The sequence below is a fragment of the Tiliqua scincoides genome, chromosome 2 (assembly GCF_035046505.1).
Source record: "Tiliqua scincoides isolate rTilSci1 chromosome 2, rTilSci1.hap2, whole genome shotgun sequence".
Taxonomy (NCBI): domain Eukaryota; kingdom Metazoa; phylum Chordata; class Lepidosauria; order Squamata; family Scincidae; genus Tiliqua; species Tiliqua scincoides.
Genome location: NC_089822.1, coordinates 131,227,007 through 131,248,937, shown reverse-complemented (window position 1 = coordinate 131,248,937; position 21,931 = coordinate 131,227,007). Strand labels below are relative to the sequence as shown.

Sequence of the window (21,931 nt, the reverse complement as noted above, 5' to 3'; positions counted from 1 at the left end):
ACTGCAATTTGATTTTCAATAGGAACCACTGTTTCACTGTGGTCAAACCATGGCACATCTTACCCAAGCATCCTGTTACCAAGAACCACCACATGCAAGCTCCGAAGGAGGATATAATGGGAGCCATCATATCTTTTCTGTCTCCAGCATCTGTGTAAGCATCAACATTCTACTCCCATACACTTTGACCTCAGAATTTGAGGAAGGGCTCCCAGTTTCACCTGTTTCCTCCTCCCTCTGGCTCTGGTCGGTTACCTTCTCTCCCAAGGCCAAGTCCAACAACCAGCTTCAGCCTCCTCTTCCAGGTGCTTAAATAGCACCTTGCACTCTACAAAGAAATACAGGTCTGGTCCTCTCTCACAAAACATTCAGACATTCCCTGAGTCAACACTGCAGCACCATCACCTTGGCAATAATCTTACAGTTCACTACCTTAGCGAACCCACCGCTTTTTACTTCTGCTGTTGCTTGCCATACCTACAGCACATCACCCTAACAGTGCTCCCAACTCAGGGCCACCAGCCAATGGACAGAGAAGGTAAGCCAATGTCCAGGCAATCTGGAGGTTCTGGAGGAACATGTATTTTTCAATATATTGAGAAATATCTTGGCCCTATTCACAGAGCTTCCATTTAGCTGTTATAGCTGATAAATCTATCCTCCAGAAATCTATCTAAAATAAGATGGGAAAATAATTAATAGAAGCAGCATGAAAAGGGAGGTACAACCAGAGAGAGGATGGAGGACTACGGAAGTTTGTGTGCGAGTTGGGGGTGGGCAGGAGGTTTTATTTTAGCCTGCTTGGCAAAAAAAACAACATGGTCCATATCATAAAGGCATGGGTCCCCAAAATACACTTCAGTTTTTGTCATTCTTCAGAAGATATTTTAAGTGTAAAAAGAAAAAAATATGTAAGGAGCTGCCATTGCTCCATCAAGCCTATTGCCCTTCACTGGCAGTAGCTCTCCATGGTGCTAGCCAAAGACCCTTTCCTACTGGGCAGGAGGTCTGGTCTAGAGGGTAGAGCCTCCATTTGCCTGAAGATTAACATCCACAAGGTCACCTGTTCGAGGCCACCGGCACCGTGCGACCTTGAAGCAGCTGACAAGCTGCAGCTGAGCTGTTCCATCTGCTCGGAGCGTGGGAGGATGGAGGCCAGAATGTTAAACCAGATCGGAGTGTAACAGCTCGAATGTGGTGGTTCTTGAAAGAGAGAACCTTCTTTCAATTTGTAAAAATCCCTGCGTGGATTTAATAAGCCTGCCTGTGTAAACCGCCTTGAATAAAGTCTTGAATAAAGACCAAGAAAGGCGGTATATAAATACTGTATATATATTATTATTATATTACTGCTGATTCCTGAGATCTCCAACATGAGGATGACCAGAGAGCACAAATTGGATTTTAGACCTGCACAACAGTACTGTCTCCCACTAAGATAGAAGAATAATCTTGAAGTGGAGATTATAGGTGATCAAGAACTCACTGAGTGAGGGTTCCACACGCAGCAGTAATAATCTTTACTTATTTTACTTGGCAGATTTATTTTCAGCCCTTTCAACAACATTTAGGTTTTCAAGCAATTTACAGCATCTTTACCCAGCCATACAATAAGTTCAGTATTACTGCAACTTCCAGAAGGATGAGAATTGGTCTTAATGCATGGACTAATGTGAACTGCATCTCCAGTCAATAAGGGCGCAATCCTAACACATTTTCCAGTACCAATATAAGGGTAATGCAGTTCCTTGGTAAGGAAACAAACATTCCCTTACCCTGAGGAGGCCTCCGTGAGTGCCCCTCAGTTGCAGGATGCAGCACACGTCCCATTGGCACAGCTATGCCAGTACTGGAAAGTGGGTTAGGATTTGGGCCTAAGTCCCTGAGCAGTTGCTGCATGTGTAGAACCTCCTCCTACTTCCTACTTCTGTCTACGATTGTGGCAGGGGCTGGAAGTGGGCAGAAGAGATCAGCAGTGGATCAGAGAGGGAGGGGGTGACGGGGGTGACAGGGATCACAAAGGAATGTGGAAGGGTGATTTCCACTGATAAAGACAATGGAGAACAGCAGCGGACCATCAGAGGCAAGGGGGAGAGTATGGAGGAAAGGAGCATGACAAACCATGGAGCCTCATGGTGCTACTTGTGCCTTGCATTGTTGATGCTCGCTTCAGTCTTTTTCTAAGGTGCCTGGCAGTGACATCACTGACACGCCTCTCTGGTGTGGAGCTGACAGACAGCTTCCCAGCTACTAATATTTGTAGGGATGTTTGCCCTCCATGCCTCTGAAATATTACTGTAACTTGACTGCCTCCCTTGGTTTACATGTTCCCCATTGACCCAATGATAATTGTTTGTTTTTGCTCTGTTCTGATTACGTTCCACTACGTAATGTGAAAATTAATGTTTTTAATGCCTTATTTGATGTTTTTACCTGTTGTTATACTTGTACTTGATTATAAAGCTTTGTAAGCTGCCTTGGGCATTTGCTTTGGCATGGGAAAGGCAGGATATGAATTTATGAATGAATGAATGATCAACTGGGATTGATGTGAGCTGGGGGATGTGTCAGGCTTTAAAGGATGCTGCAGGAGGATAGGAGGGGGAGGAAAGAATGAAGAGAAAGAGAGGGAGAGGGGGAGAGAAGCAAGAAAGGAGGAAGAAAAGGGAGACAGCAGAGATAGAAAAAATGCAAGAGACAGAGCCAAGAAGAGAGAGATGAACATTAAGGGAAGACAGAGGAAGACAGGTGCAAAAAAAGCACTGGGAAGAGGCTGGGGCACGAAGGGGAGATAGCTCCAAAGGGGACAAGGAAGCCCTTGGTGAAGTCCAAAGGGTGGAGGGAAGTGCCAGAAGGGGTCATGCCCCTAGGACAATGGTTCCAAAACTATGAGTCATGACTCCCTGGGGAGCCATAGAAACCAGCTATTGGAGCTGTGGAATGCTCATGTAAAAGCCAACACCCTGTACAACATATAGGATTGTAGCCCTAATGGTGAGTCATAGCAAATGGCCCAATAGATTAAGGGAGCCCTCAGTCAAAAAAAAGTTTGAGAACCACTGCCCTAGGAGAATAGCGAAAAGACCCACTTTTGTGAAAGCACACCCACAATGGCTGGGACCCTTTAGAGCAGGAAACCCAGTGGACTGTATGGTCCAGGATATCAACAGAGGATTGCAATCTCCCAGGGGACTGGAGGGCCTCTAAGAACTGAGACAAGGGCTAGAGAGTACAGCCTGCCTGCACAGAGCTCAGAGTTTTACAGAACAATGAAATGACCTGTAAATTATGTTATCTCCTACCTTGGAGTATCTTTTATTGTGTATTAAAATTAGGAAGTCCTAAATGTTCTAACCCTAGTCAAGGGACATGGACCTGCCCCTATGGGACATAGGGGAGATGGAGCAGCCCCTACAGGGGAATAAAAAAGAGTAAAGAGCAGCTATAGGAGCATGGCTATGCAGGCATAGCATAGCTTTAAGGTGTAGTTATGAGGGCACCATGAACCACTCTTGCACTTCAAAATTTACCACTACAACACTTGTTATCCACTTCCACTCTCCAAGAATGGCAGGCAAGCAGCCCTTCCTCACCACCACCACTACCCTGACCCAGTAAGGTTAGGAAAGAAACCCACACCAGCAAAGAGCCCAATACCTGTGTACACAGAAGTAAGTAAAATTATGGTCAATAGAACGTATTTCCAGGGAAGTATGGATAGGATTGCAGCCTAAGAGTCCAATCCTGAGTTCCCAGGGCACGCGGCTACGACGGCACAGAAAATGGCTGCTGCCGCATCCTGCGCACCCAAGACACCACGGCAGCACCTCGAAGGCAGGGGACTTTTGTCCCCTTCCCCTGGGGGTAAAGGGAGTAGCCCTGCAATGGGTAAAAGCCTCCGTGTCAGGCGGCAAGTCTGATGCAGAGGCTCAGGATCCGGTGGAGCCTCCGCCTCCTTCCCACCCCACTCCCTCTCCCTGGCACACCTCCACCCTGTCCTCTCCCTGCCTCCTGCCTCCCTGTCCCGCCTCCTCCCCATCCTCTCCCCACACAATCCTGCTTCCCCCCTCCGTGGAATGCCTCCTCCCCACCTCCCCCCACGCCCCTGCTTTCCTCTCCACTGCTTGGCGGTGCATGCGACTGCCCAGCACTAGCCCAGCACCAGCCAGGCCTGGGCTAGCAGGGGCACTCACCTGGCATTAGGGCTTGCAAACGTGCCTTACGGCACGTTTTCAACAGTGCGCACCAGCGGTAAGCCAGCGCACCGAGCTCAGGATTGGGTTCTCAGTCAGAATAATCACCTGAACACAATTCCTTTTGCTTCTGTGTAAACACTTGCTTTTAATCCACCAGTTCTTTTAAAAAAAATATGACCAGATACAATGGTGACATGAGCAGGGAAACCAATGATGCATGGAAATGATGTCCATGTGGACAACATATCAGTTCCAGCAGGTCTTGCTAACAAGTCTTGCTGAAATGCTAAATCACTGCCTAAATAATGTACCTTGTAGATAATGCAGTTTGCTTCTGCAGTTTCAGTCAGTTTTATTTCCCTGCACATCTAAACAAATTACAAGCAAATGCCTCACTGAAATGTCTTGGGTAAATGGACTGTTACTGGCAACCGTCATGGGAAAGGGATGTGCCACGTAACTGACATCATCAGATATGAAAGGACATAAATGGAATCTTGGCAATGAAGAATCCATTTCTACAAAGTAGCTTTCCTGGAAGTGCTCTCTCTCTCTCTCTCTCTCTCTCTCTCTCTCTCTCACACACACACACACACACACACACACCCAAAAGAGCAAAAGTTCCATTATCTATCACTTTCACAGAAACACATTGCTTTGGTTATCAGGCAGAAGAAGAACTGCTTTTGAAAACTAATGGCACAAAGACATCCCATTGCAAATGACTTCCTGTTTGATCAATTAGTCATTCAATCTACACCTCTGATCAGTTCCTCCTTACCAAATGATGGAGATTTAGTAACTTTGCTTATCCCTCATGACCTGCTTACGAACCTCCCAAGCAGAGTCTGACAGGTCACTTACAAAAGGCAAAAGCAGTGAAGCCAAAATGGGGGGCTTGGGTCCACCTATATCTCAATATTGAATGTTGTGGGTCTTTCCAAATTGCCAGGGGTGAGACCCAGCTCTTGTAGCATTAAAAAAATCATGAAACCTTGCAAGACTTTTGCTTTAAAAAAATTACTTAGTAGTATATTTAGCATAAATATTTAGCTACCTACACATCTTCGCTGGAAAGGGCATTCCACTTGTAGTTTAAATGATAAAAGCATTGTCAGCCATGATCCCAGGGGAAATTCCCAGGCTACAACCTGTCTACTCTGTTTGGGATCACTTGATTATTCTGACTCACGATGGCTTTCCCGGTACAACTTCTTGGGGGAAATGATGAGTACTGAATTTAGAACCACCTGCCTTTGAAGCAAGACAGTGCCATCTTTTGCCTCAGACACCAAAACTTCTTAAATATCATCTTGTTCCATTTCCTTTCTTTTCACTTTTTAATTATCAAAAGCCAGTACCTGCAATTTCTTCAATGGTCTCTGCAGACATATCCAGAAGGACAGTCCCATTGATGATGCAGCTCCTCAGCTCAAAGAGACTGTGCAGTGAAAGAGTAGCCACATACGGTTTACTCCAGCGTTCTCCTCCATCTTCCACATCTTCCTCAAACTTCACCCACCTGCAAAATGTTTGATGCCAATATAACATGAAACATGAAACAGGAGAAGCAAAATCACCCTGATCCTGACCCTGAATTTGGCCTTTTCCAGAATGCTTGCAATGGTCTTACTGAGATCTCATACAGACAGCTGTACGGTCATATTTTAAAAAAAACAAAATTTTGCAAATTTGAAATGGGGCTCCTACAAGAAAAGCAAAAGTGACTGAGGTTAATCTGGAAAAAAATTATTTGTGGGTCCTACCCACAGAATTCTGCCAGTCTTTGATACAGAAATCTGTGAATCCTACCCTGTACTGCGGGGCAGGTGAGAGGGTAGCGGGCGGCAGGACTGGGATCTGGCAATTATGGGGAGATCCAGCGCAGGGTAGGATTGTGCCCTAAGTCTAGTGTTCTCAGTGTCTGCTTTTGTTTTCACAGCATTCTGTATCAAAGCAAAAAGCTGTGTTTTGCAAAGTCCTGGCAAACAGAGGTGGGTCATGAGCACAACAGAGGGGGGAATTTTTGAACCATGGATAAGTGAACCACTAATACTGGTTCCATGAATACAGGGTGATGCCTGTACCATTCTTTGTGTGTTTCATCTTCGTGTGCTTCGTGAGGTTATCTCCATCACGGAGCTGTCGGAGGCAACACTTCAGGTGCCTGTATCATGATGTGCTCTCATGCTATATTCTGACCACTTGTAATCATGATGTTGAGTGAACAAAACCCTTTCTTGATAACATAAAATGTGACACAAAGGTGACTAGTAGATGTATATGATGCTAAGTGCAACAGAAGAGCTACTCTGTGGTAGAAAATTGTGACAGGAAAACATTTCTGACCAACAGAAATTTACAGGTAGACAAACTGCCTGGTGGGTTTGTCGAGCTCTCTGTGGGGGGGGGGGGTGTGCAGCACTTGCCAATCAAGTGCTCAAATCAGCAAGAGGGCCCGTCCTCCGTCCCCCATGTGCATTTGCTTCCAAATTGGAGCCACTCCAGATGTAGGGGGAGGCAAAACAATGATGTGGGGGTGGCATAGTGACATGGAGCATAACGTGACAGCATCATCATGTCACCCCTGCCCTAGGAGCCGGCTGGCCAAGCTATGCTGCTGGGTATACCAACTTGAGAGATATGCTTCTAACACTACACCTCTATTTTGCATACAGCAGCTCTTCTGCCACTAGGTGGCACCATCAGTCAACAAGACAAGGGAAGAGCTGTAATAATAGCACCTCAGCAAAAGTAAAGTTGACAAGAATGAACCTGCTTTGGTTTGAGCTAGGTTAGATTGCCAAAAGATTCCCCCCCCCCCTTAGAGCAGAGGTTCCCAAACTGGGGTATTTCAATGCCCCAGCCACAGAAGCCCTATCTATGCCCCCTTAAGGGGTAGAGTGATGGCAGTGATGCAATTGCCCTGATTGTGCCACTGCTGGGGACAAAAGGGCTTTTTTTTTACTTACTTCTGGCAGATCTGGCCCTTCACACACACTTACAGCGTCCCAAACTCTCCCTGAATGTCTGGAAACTGCTGACTTAGTGTATGTTTACACAGATATTTTGAATGGGTTTCAAAGTACATTTAATGCACTTCTGATTTAGGAATGTCACTGAATTCTGCTCAAAGTGGAATTTAGTAATCCTTGTGAAGTAGAAACTAACCAATCTAGCAACTGGGTTTACCGAAACCCAGAGGTCCTGCTGCAGGTCTTGGAAATCTTCTCCAGTGTTGTAGACTGAGATAACAATGAGCAGAAGTTTCCTGATTTACATCTCAGCCTTCCTGATTTACAGGAAGCTTTTATAAATGCCCTAGTGGTCTACAAAGCTGGGAAAGTTTCTGCAATCACCAGTACCCATCAAATCCCACAAGGTTTGTCCCTAGAAATGAGGGATCTGGAATAGACTTTGAAACTAGGGTGGAAGGTACGTTAGTGCTACAGGAGGAATATCCTTGTCCACCCAACATTTTCCAGGGTGGACCTGGATGATTCCATCCAGCCCTCTTACAAATCCTGAAGTACACATGAATAGAGATGCTACTGTGCTGATTACCCTGCACATCACTGGCAGCTCACACCACAGAAGGGAACCCATCCAGTTGCAACATTCAACATGCAGTCTGCCCAACACCTTTATGCTCACACAACAGAAAAAAAACTGTCTCTTTGTGTGCTTATTATGCCTTCCACTTAGTACCACAAAACTCAATGTAGTACAAGAAACTGGCACACAGTCTCTGTTTTTACCTAGCTGCTTCCTTCCACTGTGCATCTTCACCATCTTTCATACATATTTCATCCATCTCTGTGAACAAGTCATGGGGAACATGTTCTTCATCTTCTTCCATACCAAGGATAAATTGAACTCGCTGAGATGGGGTATCTAACAACATGTAATGAAAAGGAAAAAAAATTAAGTGCGGGAACAAACAAGTACTGACAACACATTGCACCATCTTTGAAAATGTCCTGCAAAGGAGGAGAAGCCCTGCCATGCTTTTAGACACTGGAGTGACTTATAAGAGCAGCGCAGTGTGATAATACAACATGGGAAGGATAATATGTGATATCACAGATAATAAAGGTGTGCAAAGGCAGTCACTTCCTGCACTGCAGTTTATGCAATCTAGCATCAAACAGAAGTGCAATGTCCGAAACAACAGCACTATACCTTTTTGCCAGCAAAACTACTTTGCATAATGGTCCATGGTTTGGATTGTGTCACTTGTGCTGACCCCAATTTCCCCATCACAGTGATTGGCATGGCAAAACTCATGTTGTGTCAGTGTGCCTGAAGCAGATAGCTGCATAATCCTCCATCAACTTAAGGCACCTTATACCCTCTTTAGGGACATCAGAGTAATTTGCCCCAGATCAAACCATAGACAGAAGAGCCTATTGTGGACTTCAACCTTCATGGCTCCCCACAACTAGCTCAAAACCTTCTGAAGAGTAAAGACTTGTTTGTCATTTCTGGTTTAAGCGTCTCAGGGAAGCATGCTAGAAAACACTTTAACCTGAGTCCCCAAAGAACACGATCATTGGTGTGACAGCATGGGAGACTGCTTAGACCAGTGTTTCTCAAACTGTGGGTCGCAAGCCAATGTCAGGTGGGTCCCCATTCATTTCAATATTTTATTTTTATTAGACTTAATGCTACCAAGGTATGTGACTGCATTTGGAGAAATGTCACAGATCTGTACTTTTAACAGGCTACTATGAAGATGCTTTAAACAATGATAGTAAAGGGGACTTATTCCTGGGTAAGTGTGGGTAGGATCGCAGCCTGGGATTGTTAAAAATTTTCCTGCTTGATGATGTCACTTCCGGTCATGACATCACTTCCGGTGGGTCCTGACAGATTCTCATTCTAAAAAGTGGGTTTCGGTGCTAAAGGAGTGAGAACCACTGGCTTAGCCTATCACTATGCAGTTGTCCCCCCATCACAGAGCAATCTGGCACTGCGCGCATACCATGACTCGCGTCGGACTCCTCTGGAACGCTTTCCCTCACCCGCCCTCGTTTTCTGTGTTTCGGGCCATGAGCTCTATGATGCCTGTGGCCCTGTCGTACCAAAGGCATCCGAACCCCAACATACAGTGTTCTATGCCCTAGAGCAGAGAGAAAAAGAGAGATTTTGGTTTGCAAATGGACGGTACCACAGCAGTATGTTTATTTTTAAAAACCGTTAGCTTATTATACAGCTACAAACCAACAAATAAGTAAAAATAAATTCAAAGCATCCTGATTAAGGCAATACAGAAAACAGCCTGTATGAGTAAACAATAATCTCAAAACTCACTAGTTAAATCATTAATAAATAGGTTCTTTTTTTATGAAGTCATATCACCTTCTTTTGAGTTCTTATAATAAGGAAGCTGAACGTTAAAAATAAATTTTTTAAGCCTATTGTAACCAATAACAGATGGCTCTTTCAATTTGCTACAATCATTATTCCTGTCAGCAAATAAACTCTAAGTCGCCCACTTTCGCATATCCGCATAAAATAGCTTAAGAATAAAAAAAATCAATTCACATTCCATAATACAGTGAGTTACATCTGAAAGTTCATTCCAATAACAAACAATTTTAGGACAATCCTAGAAAATGTAGCTCTGTTGATGACACCTCACGCCTCCAACACCTCCAATACAAACCTGTTAAGGTACTGCAAATATGTCAAATGCCATCTGTATTATTAATTGTAAAAGCTCTTTCTCAGAGCTACGTTCACCAAGTAATAGGGGTTGTTGTCTCACAACCAACATGTTTATCCATCATGAAAAGTGGTTCTGACATTTTCTTCTCCCACTTGAATACAGAAGAAATGTAAGCATAAGTGGCAAAAGAAATGTAAGAAGGTGATACGGGAGGCCAAGAGAGACTATGAGGAATGCATGGCCAGCAACATTAAGGGGAATAATAAAAGCTTCTTCAAATATGTTAGAAGCAGGAAACCCGCCAGAGAAGCGGTTGGCCCTCTGGATGGTGAGGGAGGGAAAGGGGAGATATAAGGAGATTTAGAGATGGCAGAGAAATTAAATGTGTTCTTTGCATCTGACTTCACGGCAGAAGACCTCGGGCAGATACTGCTGCCTGAACGGCCCCCCCCAACTAAGGAATTAAGTTGGATAGAGGTTGAGAGAGAAGATGTTTCAGATCTACTTGACAAATTAAAGATCAATAAGTCACCAGGCCCTGATGGCATCCACCCAAGAGTTATTAAGGAACTGAAGAATGAAGTTGCTGATCTCTTGACTAAAATATGCAACTTGTCCCTTGAAACAGCCACGGTGCCAGAAGATTGGAGCAAATGTCACACTGATCATTAAAAGCGGAAGGAGACGGGACCCGGGTAATTATAGGCCAGTCAGACTAACGTCTGTTCCAGGTAAGATGGTGGAATGCCTCATCAAAGATAAAATCTTAAACACATAGGATCCAATCCTAACCCCTTATGTCAGTGCTTTCCAGCACTGACTTAAGGGCAATGCAGCTCTGAGGAATGGGAACAAACATTCCCTTACTTTGAGGAGGCCTCCGAAAGTGACACCCAACTGCAGGATGCAGCACACGTCCCATTGGCACCGCTATGCCAGTGCTGGAAAGTACTGACATAAGGGGTTAGGATTGTGCCCATAGACAAACAAGCCTTGCTGAGGGAGAATCAGCATAGCTTCTGTAAGGGTAAGACGTGCCTCGCGAACTTTTCAGAATTCTTTGAAAAGGTCAACAGGCATGCGGGATGCGGGAGAACCCATGGACATTATATCAAAAGGATGCGGGAGAACCCATGGACATTATATATCTGGACTTTCAGAAGGCGTTTGACACGGTCCCTCATCAAAGGCTGCTGAGAAAACTCCACGGTCAGGGCAGGTCCTCTCCTGGATTAGGAACTGGTTGAGGTCCAGGAAGCAGAGAGTGGGTGTAACGGGCAATGTTCACAATGGAGAGAGGTGGAATGTGGAGTGCCCCAAGGATCTGTCCTGGGACCTGTGCTTTTCAACCTGTTCATAAATGACCTGGAGGCAGGGCTAAGCAGCGAGGTGGCCACGTTTGCAGATGACACCAAACTTTTCTGAGTGGTGAAGACCAGAAGAGATTGTGAAGAGCTCCAGAATAATCCCTCCAAACTGGGAGACTGGGCAGCAAAATGGCAGATGTGTTTCATTGTAAGTAAGTGTAAAGTCATGCACATTGGGGTAAAGAATCTAAACTTTACATATAGGCTAATGGGTTCTGAACTGTCTAAGACAGATCAGGAGAGAGATCTTGGGGTCCTTGTGGACAGCTCCATGAAAGTGTCGACTCAAGGTGCAGCGGCAGTGAAGAGGTCTAATTCCATGCTTGGGATCATTAGGAAAGGCATTGAGAATAAGACAGCTAATATTGTAATGCCATTGTACAAATCAATGGTAAGGCCACACCTGGAGTATTGCGTCCAGTTCTGGTTGCCACATCTCAAAAAGGATATAGTGGAGATGGAAAAGGTGTAAAAGAGAGCAACCAAAATGATTACTGGACTGGGGCACCTTCCCTATGAGGAAAGGCTACAGCATCTGGGCCTCTTCAGTCTAGAAAAAGAGGTGCCTGAGGGGAGACATGATTGAGACATACAAAATCATGTAGGAGATGGACAGAGTGGATAGAGAGACACTCTTTTCCCTCTCACATAACATCAGAACCAGGGAACATCCACGAAAGTTGAGTGTTGGGAGAGTTAGGACAGACAGAAGAAAATATTTCTTTACACAGCGTGTAATTAGTTTGTGGAACTCTTTGCCACAGGAAGTAGTGATGGCATCTTGCCTGGATGCCTTTAAGAGGGGATTGGACAAATTTCTGGAGGAAAAGTTCATTACGGGTTACAAGTCATAGTAGGTATGTGCAAGTTCTTGGTTTTAGAGGCAGGCTGCCTCCCATTGCCAGAGGCAGGGGAGGGCACCAGGACACAGGTTGTGTCTGTTGTCTTGTGTGCTCCCTGGGGCATTTGGTGGGCCCCTGTGAGAGACAGGAAGCTGGACTAGATGGACCTTTGGCCTGAGCCAGTGGGGCTCTTCTTATATTCTTATGAATACAATGTTAGATCTTGTCTAGTTTAACCCATTTCTGCCCAGCCCACAGGTGTAGGCATTTGATCCCTGTTGCGTATATGCAATGTTGGGCAGAAATGGTTTAACTTTAACAAAAAGATTTTTGTTACCATTCAGATATCCTGGCCTTCTTTTCCCCTTTGGATAGATAACATTCTGCTTCAGCAACACATATAGGATCATATTTCTGAATCAGTCCTAACATAATGCTACAAACCAGTAGTTAACTAATCTTCATATTTTGCAGTGCAACATACCAGCCTCCAACCCTAGCCACAATCAGGGTACTCGATTCTACGACAACCTGAAGGTCACCACAGAATGAAGAGTCTCCATGTCAGGAGGCCAGCCCAACATGGAGGCTCTGGATCTGGTGGAGCTGTCTTGCCTCCTTCCCACCCCACTCCCTCCCACCCTGGCACACCTCCTCCCTGCCCTCTCTCTGCCCTTCTTCCACCTCCCCCTGCCCCAAAACCCCTCCTCTCTGCCTCCCCCCACGCCCCCAGCGACCTCTCCGCTGCTCAGCACTCCCCGCAACCACCAAGTTGCAGAGCTCCGGTGCTCCACCGGCACTAACCCAGCGCTGGGGTAGTACTGGAGGAGCACCAGTGCTAGAACCCGCAAACATGCCTTACGGCACATTTGAGATGGTGCGCACTGGTAGTGAGCTGGCACGCACTAAGTAGGATCGGGCCCTTAAGATCTTCCACCAACACTTCTTGAAAACATTGGGAATCAAACCAAATATGACAGCGGTGGACACATATTTCTTCTCACAGGCCTACCCTTTTACATATAAATGGGGCTGCCAATTCTGACTGAGGCTGTTCCTGGAAATTTTTATTCCCCAACATGATGTTACATCCTCAACAGAGAGGCCCTATTAAAATCTCCACTATTGCTTCTGTACTTTCCCAGGAAGTGATGCCAATTCCAAGACTCTAGACCGGGGTATCAAATGTAAATTCTGCAAATATGGCCTGTGGAAGTTCTTTATCCAGCCCACATGATAATTGGGCTCTCCCAGTATCACCATCAGCTGCTGCACGCTGGCAGGAGCAGCGCTGCTGAAAGAGCCAGTTATCATGTGGGCCACCCTTTCAGCAGCACTGCTTTTGCTGAGGCATCACTTTGCAGATTACCTCTCAGCCACTGAGTTCCGAAGGGACACCTCAGTAGAACTGGAACTGTTGAAAGGGCAGCCAGCTGGTGTGATAATTAGGTTGTCCCCTATCTTGAAAATATGAGCAAGGTTTGCATATTTGATCTTCTGTCATTTGCCACTAACGAGTTCCCAGGTGACTAAAATGTGCTTATTTCTGGTCAACACCTTCTTAATGACATCATTTCCTGCTTAATGACATCACTTTCAGGCCTCAGCAAGCAGTATTGATGCTATTCAGCCCACTGTATGAAACGAGTTTGATACCCCTGCTCTAGACTGTTCCTGAGGGTTGGCAACCCTACACATTAAGGGTGCAATCCTAACATTGACTTGGGCCGGCCCAGGAGGGTTGCAAACGTGCCGTAAAGCACGTTTGCGCCTCCTGACGATTAAGCCGTGTCGGCTGACATCAGCCTCCGCGCCGGCTTCCGAGCAGCTGCTTGTGTCGGCACACCTGAGCACCAGAGGCATGGGGGGTGGGAGGAGGAGGGAGAGAGGCGTTCCTGGGCAGGGGGAGGGCAGCGGGAGGGAGGGTGATGGGCAGCCCTGGGGCGAGCGCGTGGGGAGCCAGAGGCGGGGCTGGGATCCAGCAGTTATGCCAGATCCCAACCCCGTCCCTGTGGAGAACGGAACGGCTTCAAGTCGCTCCGCTCTCCTCAGACTTGCACTACCTCCAGAGGTGGCGCAGGTCCGAGGAGACCCGTTGATGCCAGCAGCCCTTACCCAGGGGTAAGGGGAAGAGTTTCCCCTTGCCTCTGGCTAAGGCGCTGCTGCCCACAAGCCAGCGTTGGATGCCCATCGCCCACCCTCCCCCGCCCAGAAACACCTCCCTCCCTCCTCCTCCCCGCCCCCCCACCTACCTTTGTTGCTTGTGCCGGCGCAAGCTGAGGCGGAGGTTTATGCTAGCCTCCGCAGGCCGGTGCTTCTCGGAGTGCCAGCCTGGCTTCCCCACAAGGAGGTGCAAACATGCTTTACGGCACGTTTGCAACCCTCTTATGCCAGCTCAAGGGACTTGGAAACGTGCAAACGTGGGCCCAAGGGACTTGGTCCAGCATAAGGCGCTGTTTGGATTGCGCCCTTAAGGTCCAAATCTTAACCAACTTTCCAGCACTGGTGCAGCTGTGCCAATTGGACGTGTGCTGCATCCTGCAGTTGGGTGGCACTCACAGAGGGAATAGATAAGGGAATATTTGTTCCCTTACCTAGGAGCAGCATTGCCCTTATGTTGGTGCTGGAAAGTGGATTAGGATTACACCCTACATGTCCTGACTGAACCCACAAAAAGTAATAACTGCTACAAAGTAAGTAGTTTAATCATCAAACACTCTATTTTCATAACAAATGTTTTATCTTTCTGGTTTTTTAAGAACTATATTTTATTCATGAAAATGCTTTTTAAAAAAACAACAAAGATGAACAGTTGAAAAAAATTTTCTCAAGTTCAACAGCTTTCATTGTATTCATTTTATAATTTGATGTTGGAAGAGTTAGGTGTTATTCTGCACAAGATGTAGTGTCTAAAGACCAAACTACATGCTGTGAGAAATATGGAATGTGGCCAGCTGATGTTTAACAATATCAACAGGTATTTATATACTGCCTTTCTGGTCATTGGATTACTCCTTTGGCTTTATTCGAGGCTGTTTACACAGGCAGGTTTTTTTCTAAACCCCGAGGGGTTTCTTACAATCACAAATAAGTTCTGTCTTTCAAGAATGTCATTTCAGGTGGATCTCAACATGGACTGGTAAATGTTCTGGTCGCATGCTGCCTCCCATGCTGATAGCTTCCTCTCGCAGAAAGAGCTAGAGCCAGCTTCTTTGGGCTCTCACCCAAAAGGGCTCAGCTCAACTTGTCAAGCAAAAGGGCATTTCGGTTGACCTTAGAGACTGACTGTGGAAACTCTTAGGGCAGAATCCTAACCAGGTCTACTCAGAAGTAAGTCCTATTTTGTTCAATGGGGCTTACTCTCAAGAAAGTGTGGTTAGGATTGCAGCCACAATGCAGCCATGAGTGCAGGACAATGTTAGGTGCATGAATGACTTGCAGGTGAGTAGGGAAAACCAAGAGAGAGGAAATAGCCACAAAGAAACTCCGCTGGAAGGGAAGGGTGGTGCTGGAGCAAGAATGAGAAATGTACAAGAGGGACAAGGAGGTGAAGGTGCTGGAGAAGCAAAATGGCCAAGCATACTCCTTTCTATGAAGGCCCTATAGCTTATGTCCAGCATCTGGATGAACCAGAGGGTTGTAGACAGGCTGGATCCTGAGAACACCAGTTTAATATACATTTCTGAAGGACCATTATTTTCAAGAGGTGATACTCCATGTTTTGCATTACTCACTTCTGAGCAATTTTTAAGTTCCAGTCAGACCATATAAATAAGTCTAGCTTCGAGGTTATGAAAACAGAGAATTCTGAACCTGAAGGAAACAGCTGCAGCTTTCCAAATCAGACTGGAACACACACAGATCTTTCATCTTCCACTACTACAAAAAAGTTTTAAACCACATAGGTAAGGTTACTATAAATGGGAACAGAATGCCTATACCTTTAACCATTGAAGAGAGAATTTTGGCAGGTGCGACACAACATGGAAGGATTTAAAAAACTGCACCTGCCAAATTCCTTCTTCTATACAACGGTTAAAGGTATAGGCACTCTGTCCCCCTTTGTACCTAGTAGACCTACGCACAGGAACTACTAGCAGTACTTGAATATTGACAACTGGTTGCTGCAGACCAATTTTCAGCTGCACTATGCACGTTACCTGTCCACTTGAGACTGAAGCTTGATGGCTGCACTGCAAAATTGCTCCTCGGCAGCCATGTTCATGCCATGGACCATTCTGTGCCAGCAGGGGAACAATGACAGAGCACTCTGCTAAATCTGTAGAAGGCATGAGCTTCAACTATAGCTGTGCCGTCAGAATCTCACATTAGAAACAAGGTCTGGTGGGAATCCCCTGGTAACCAGTGGTATAAACAACCACAGAGCAGGAAGTGTTATTATTGCTGATACAAGTGATTGGTAGGCTAAAGGTGGCCTTGAATTTGTAGGAACGCTGGGCAAGAGAAAGGGAGGCACCTGAATGCACCACTCTTCCAACCTGTCAGCCCTCTAATCTCAAATGGGCTCAGGCTGTTGTTATTTAGTGGGAAGGAAAATGCATCCTGCTCATTCTCCCTTCTTCTTCTTTACTACTTCACATCTTCCAGGACCTGGAGCCCTGGAACTGAAAACAACTAAGCTCACAGCTCACCAAGTTTGGGTCTAAGTCTTGGTAAATCGTAACCTATATTTAGATAAAATTAGGAAGGAGACAAGATTTGTGATATTTTGCTCTTGTGCTCTTTATTACTAATTCAAGCTTATCATGTCCAATGGGATCCAAAAAGAGAATAAAGAGAATGAAGTATAAGATGCAGGGGAAGAAGCTGCAAAGATTCTATTCTCACTTGTCTGCTGAAATGGGCTTCCCCTTGATGATGACTTCCCTTTGGTGTAAAAGGAACCATTTATAGGAACTGGCACTCTGCTTACTTTGTAAATTAAAAAGAGGATACATGCAGACATAGAGCACCATTGGCCCAAATCCTTACCAACTTTCCAGCTCTGACATAGCTGTGCCAATGGGGCATGTGCTGCATCCTGTAGTTGGGGGAGCAGTCACAGAGGCCTCCTCAGATTAAGGGAATGTTTGGAGCTGCATTGTCTTTACTTCAGTGCTGGAAAGTTGGTTAGGATTGTGCCGACTGATTTCTAAATCGTGTTCATGATTATTGTTATATGCTACCATGAAGGTTTGTTTTGTACTGAAAGCACAGGTTAGAATTTGCAAAATAATAAAGAGCCCTCTTCAGGGTTGGATGGGAGAAGATCACCACAGCTGAAATTTCAGATACCAACACTTAGGGTGGCTATGCTTTAAAAAAATATATATTTTAACTTTCAAACACCCAGTATTATTGTTGAACCCAATGTTATTTCATTCAAGGTTCAGTACAGATCCATATAGAAACACATTATCCTAAAATCTTTCAACCCCACATTTGCCAATTCAAATCTCAGAAAATGCAGATTTTGACTCTTGGGTTAAAATTAGAGAATTTGAAGCAGATTTTTGACCCAATACTATCCTGGCTGGCTGCCAGCAGAATGCAAATGTTGGCAGCGACTATTTTACAACATCATAAAGCAGCCACTGAAAGGCAAACTGCCTGACCGCTGGAGGAGAGGGACATTCAAAGATCCGCTGACCAAGGTAGGCTGGCAGGTGAGATGGGGCAGGGTGGGGGCAGAGAGCAGAGTGAAATGAGGAAGGCAGAATGGGGTTGTGATGGGGCAGGAAGGAGGGTAGATTGGGCCTGGGAAGGGCGTGCATTCAGCAGCAGCCTTGCTCACCAAATCCTAACTCCTTTCCTGTGCCCCATCTGCCTTCAATGGGTCAATGTGGTAAACGTGGACTTGTGCTATAGTGCTAGTACAAGTCTGAGTTGACTCATGTTGCTGCTGGGGCTTAGCCTGAGGCAAGAGAACAAATGAAAAATGCACCTTACCCCAAGGAAACCTTTAACATGCCAAAACTCTCCTGCAGAATACAGTGGAAGCTGCACTGAAGCCACAGCATCACCGTGTGGGGAGTGAGTTAGGATTGGGCTGTTTGTCTCTGCTCAAGACCAAGAAGTTAACTCTTGAGAGTTTAGCATGTTTTGCATCAGACAGAATTCTTAGCCTAGTCCATCCATTCCCCCCTCCCCCCCACATCTTCACTGCAAGGGTAAAGAAACAAACAGGACTGTACCTCATTCAATTGAATTTGGTATCTCCATGACCACCCAATCTGTCCCTGTAAAGAATGAGGTAAGCAAGTATTATGAGGATGCACTAGGTGCAATCCCCAAGGCCCTTAACAAAATATCTGGTGAATATAGGTATAGAAAAGGTATGCAATAAGCTGCACTACTAGGTCTATAAAACATTATACAACAATACCTCACTAGTTCTTGAATGCTTGGGTAGAGTTCAAACTCATGAGGATCCAAAAACTCTTGTCCAAACATCTAATGGGCTGTGATACCACTGATGATGATGATGATGATTTTCCAAAAAATAAAATCTTGCCTATGATCAGCAGAAGGCACAATCCTGAAACACCCTTGGGCCAACACAAGTCCCTTGCCCCAGCCCAGGAGTGTTGCAAAAGTGCCTTTAAGCACTTTTGCGCCACTCTGAGGCGAAATAGGCCAGCGCACAGACATGCGCTGCACTCCCCGTGCCAACATGAACCTCAAGTCCAGTAAATATGAATTGGCTAAGCTTGGCCAGTGCAGGAGTTGGGGGGGGGGGCGTGGGGAGGGCTGGGAGGAGGCAAGAGGGAAGTGTTTTTGGGCAGGGGAGGGTGGGTGGCAGGTGTTCCCAGGGGCGGGGGAGTGGAACCAGGATCTGGCACTTATGCCAGATCCTGACCCCATTCCTGGGCAGCCCAGGGCAGTCCCAGGCTGCTCAGATTTGCGCCACCTCATCAGATGGCACAGATCCACATAGACCCATTGGGGCTTCTGCAGCTCTCCCTGGGATACGGGGAAAAGTTTCTCCTTGCCTGGAGCCAAACCTCATATAGGCCCACCAGCCTGCCTGTTCCAGTGCAGGTTAGGATTGTACTGATAGAGCGTTGCAGACTTGCTTTGACTTTATACCACAATGAAGCTCTATTTGATCATAGCTCATCTGCATCCCCACTGCATTGGGAAACTTGCATGAAGCTTTGGAACATTTTGTGTCAAGCAACAATTTTATTCAGAGGGATATTTGCAAGCAGAAGAAGCAGCAGCCTGCCTTTGTTGGATAAATATTTGCTAGTTCCAGTGGGAAGTACTCACGCTGTCACATTTACACAAGCCGGTTGCCATCTTAGCAGGCAACATCTTATTTTATAACCAGGTTTTTGTGTCAGAGTGTCAACACAGCAGCAGCAGAGGACTAACCCATGACTTCCTGATGCCAAATGTGCCACCCATCATATCCAATGAAGGCAGCTACACCCATTGCCTTGGTCCCAGCACATGTCTGATCTTGGAAGCTAAGCAGGGTCAGGCCTGGTTAGTATTTGGATGGGAGACCGCACCGGAATACCAAGTGCTGTAAGCTTATACCATAGTCTTTCGAGACTGAAGGTTGCCAACCATATCCAGTGATATGCCAGTCTTTTTCCCTCCTGCTTTCCAATGTCTAGCTCAGCACTCTCCTCCCCTCCACATTTCCTCTTTCTCTCTTTTACTCCTTCCACTTCCGGGACTGAAGAAGGAAGGAGGGGCAGTGATGGCAGGCAGTGATGGGAACCTTGCATCAATCTCCTCTGAAACAACCAGTTCATGGATGGCCAGCTCTAGCCACAGCCGTGCAACTCAAAAGTTGCACAGCTTCAGCCACAAAGCACAAACATTCTCATTAGTGGGGACTTACAAATTTTTTTGTAACGTATTTAAATATTTTCAATATATTTTCCCAAAAGTTTAGTTACTTCAGACAAATGATTTTCAAATATGTATTATTTTACATATGTTTACATAGTTATTTTATTTTTTGGGAAAGGAGAAAATATGATCCATAGGAAGAAGGAGAGTGCTCCATAGTCTTTCAGCTCCAGATTATACAGCTTGTTATCCCATACACATGGAAATTCTGCACGGAATCTAATATCAATCCAAAGGTACAGATTTCTGAAGAACACCAGATTCTGAAGAACACCAGATTTCAATCCTGGCATAAAAGGCCTCTAGTACTCATGGTTTTGATGGTTTATTTGAAGAAAAAAAAAAACAGTAGTAGCTGTGGGGGGATCACTATATTCCAAGGGGCAGAGCCAATATGGGCAGCATGGCTGTCTGTCCTTCCTTCCTGCATTCCTGTCATATTCCACTTCCCATACACTCCTATGGCCCTCAGTTAGTCTATATACGGAAGGTAGAATCCTGCACTCTGACCTATGTGTTTGATATTTATACCAGCAATTCTAAGCCTCTTCTCCTGTGCACCATATGAACCTACTCCTGCTTCTTAAGTTCCTTTCCAGAGCTAGCAAGAAACAAACAAGAGACAGCACACTCTTAAGACGGCCATTGTGGAACTCCTAAATACAGCACAGATGAGTGGCACCATATTTTAGTCCCTGTACAGAGTATGAACATTTTCCCAGTATTTGCCACCCATAAAATTTGACTATCTGAAGAAAAGCACTGAACCTACCTCATGATTGGGTTAACTTTGTACAGAAATGTATAAGAAATACAAAGTAGATGTGTCCAAAAAAGAGCAGGATTTTTTCATGGACCGAAAACATGATACTTGCCATGTATACTGCAAGGTTCTTGCAAAAACCCCAACTGCAGTGTGGGAGGACAGAAATAGGCCAGGAGCTAGTACAGCATAGGCTGAAAATGCCAGAAAAACTACCAGGCAGGAGTGCCTTTAGTTATACTTCTTCCGCCACCACAACCATGCCTTTAAAAATGAAAAAAAAATTCCAAGTACATAATACATTTAATTCAAACATAATGATCTTCTGGGCACAAGACAAAATTGGGAGTCATAATGTAAAACGGGCACACTTCAAAACTCTGAGTGCAGGATTTGAATTTTCTTGGCAAAGAAATCGGATTTTTTTTCTGAATTCTTTGGCAGAGAATGAGACACCTTGGTTACCTGATGTCCAAAATACCATTCACCACATCTGGAACTGGACAGAAGGCATTTACTTCAATTCCTAAGCAGTTAATCATGACTAATGGTCTGTCAGGAAAATGAAGAGAGAGAGAGAAAAAAACAGCAAAACAGTTTCACCTTCCAGCTCTTCTGGCTCATAATGAATGTTGACGACATTGCTGGTTCCTCCCATATCCACAATAGCCTCATCTTCAGGTCTCTGTTGGAAAACATAAATAGGGTGCTAAACAGAAATATGTCTGCCCACAATTTATGTAGCCATCCACAGTGCCAAATTAAAAGGACCCTATGCAGAGTCATATTCAGGAACCCTGTGCTGACTTATGTTGCTGAGTCTCTGAAGAAATCTAGTCCTTGAAAACATGCTCCCTGACCACTCACTCAAAATGCAGACACCCATAGAAATGCAGCCAGATACGTATTTGCCTCTACGCAAAATCAGATTCAGCGTGTCTCACTTGAATTCAGTTCTGGCCTATCGCTGAAATCTTCCATAATATAAATAGCATTCTATTAATTCTACAATTGACCATGATGTCATTTGATAATCTTTGCCTTGGAAATATTTATTGTACTATATTATTTATTTTGTATTTGTTAGCTGACCTTCAACCTCAGCTCCTAGCCCAGTGTATAGTCAAAGATAAAAATAATACAGTAAAATAATACAATTAGAAAATCCAACACACTCAGGAAATCATCATAAAATTGCCAGGATATACCGATCCACTGCAAGATTA

General features: G+C 45.2%; 1 protein-coding gene across 1 annotated transcript in view; it reads right to left on the bottom strand.

The window, feature by feature from the left end:
• SLC4A8 (solute carrier family 4 member 8) overlaps nt 1-21,384 on the bottom strand; it is a 54,991-nt gene extending 33,607 nt beyond the window's left edge. Inside the window, exons 1-4 of the mRNA XM_066616021.1 lie at nt 21,309-21,384; nt 9,181-9,318; nt 7,955-8,090; nt 5,558-5,718 (exon numbers count right to left, since the gene is read on the bottom strand). Coding sequence (XP_066472118.1) covers nt 5,558-5,718; nt 7,955-8,090; nt 9,181-9,318; nt 21,309-21,363 — 490 coding nt within the window. The 5' untranslated portion in view covers nt 21,364-21,384. The remainder of the gene's footprint in view (nt 1-5,557; nt 5,719-7,954; nt 8,091-9,180; nt 9,319-21,308) is intronic.
• Nucleotides 21,385-21,931: the final 547 nt, after the last annotated feature.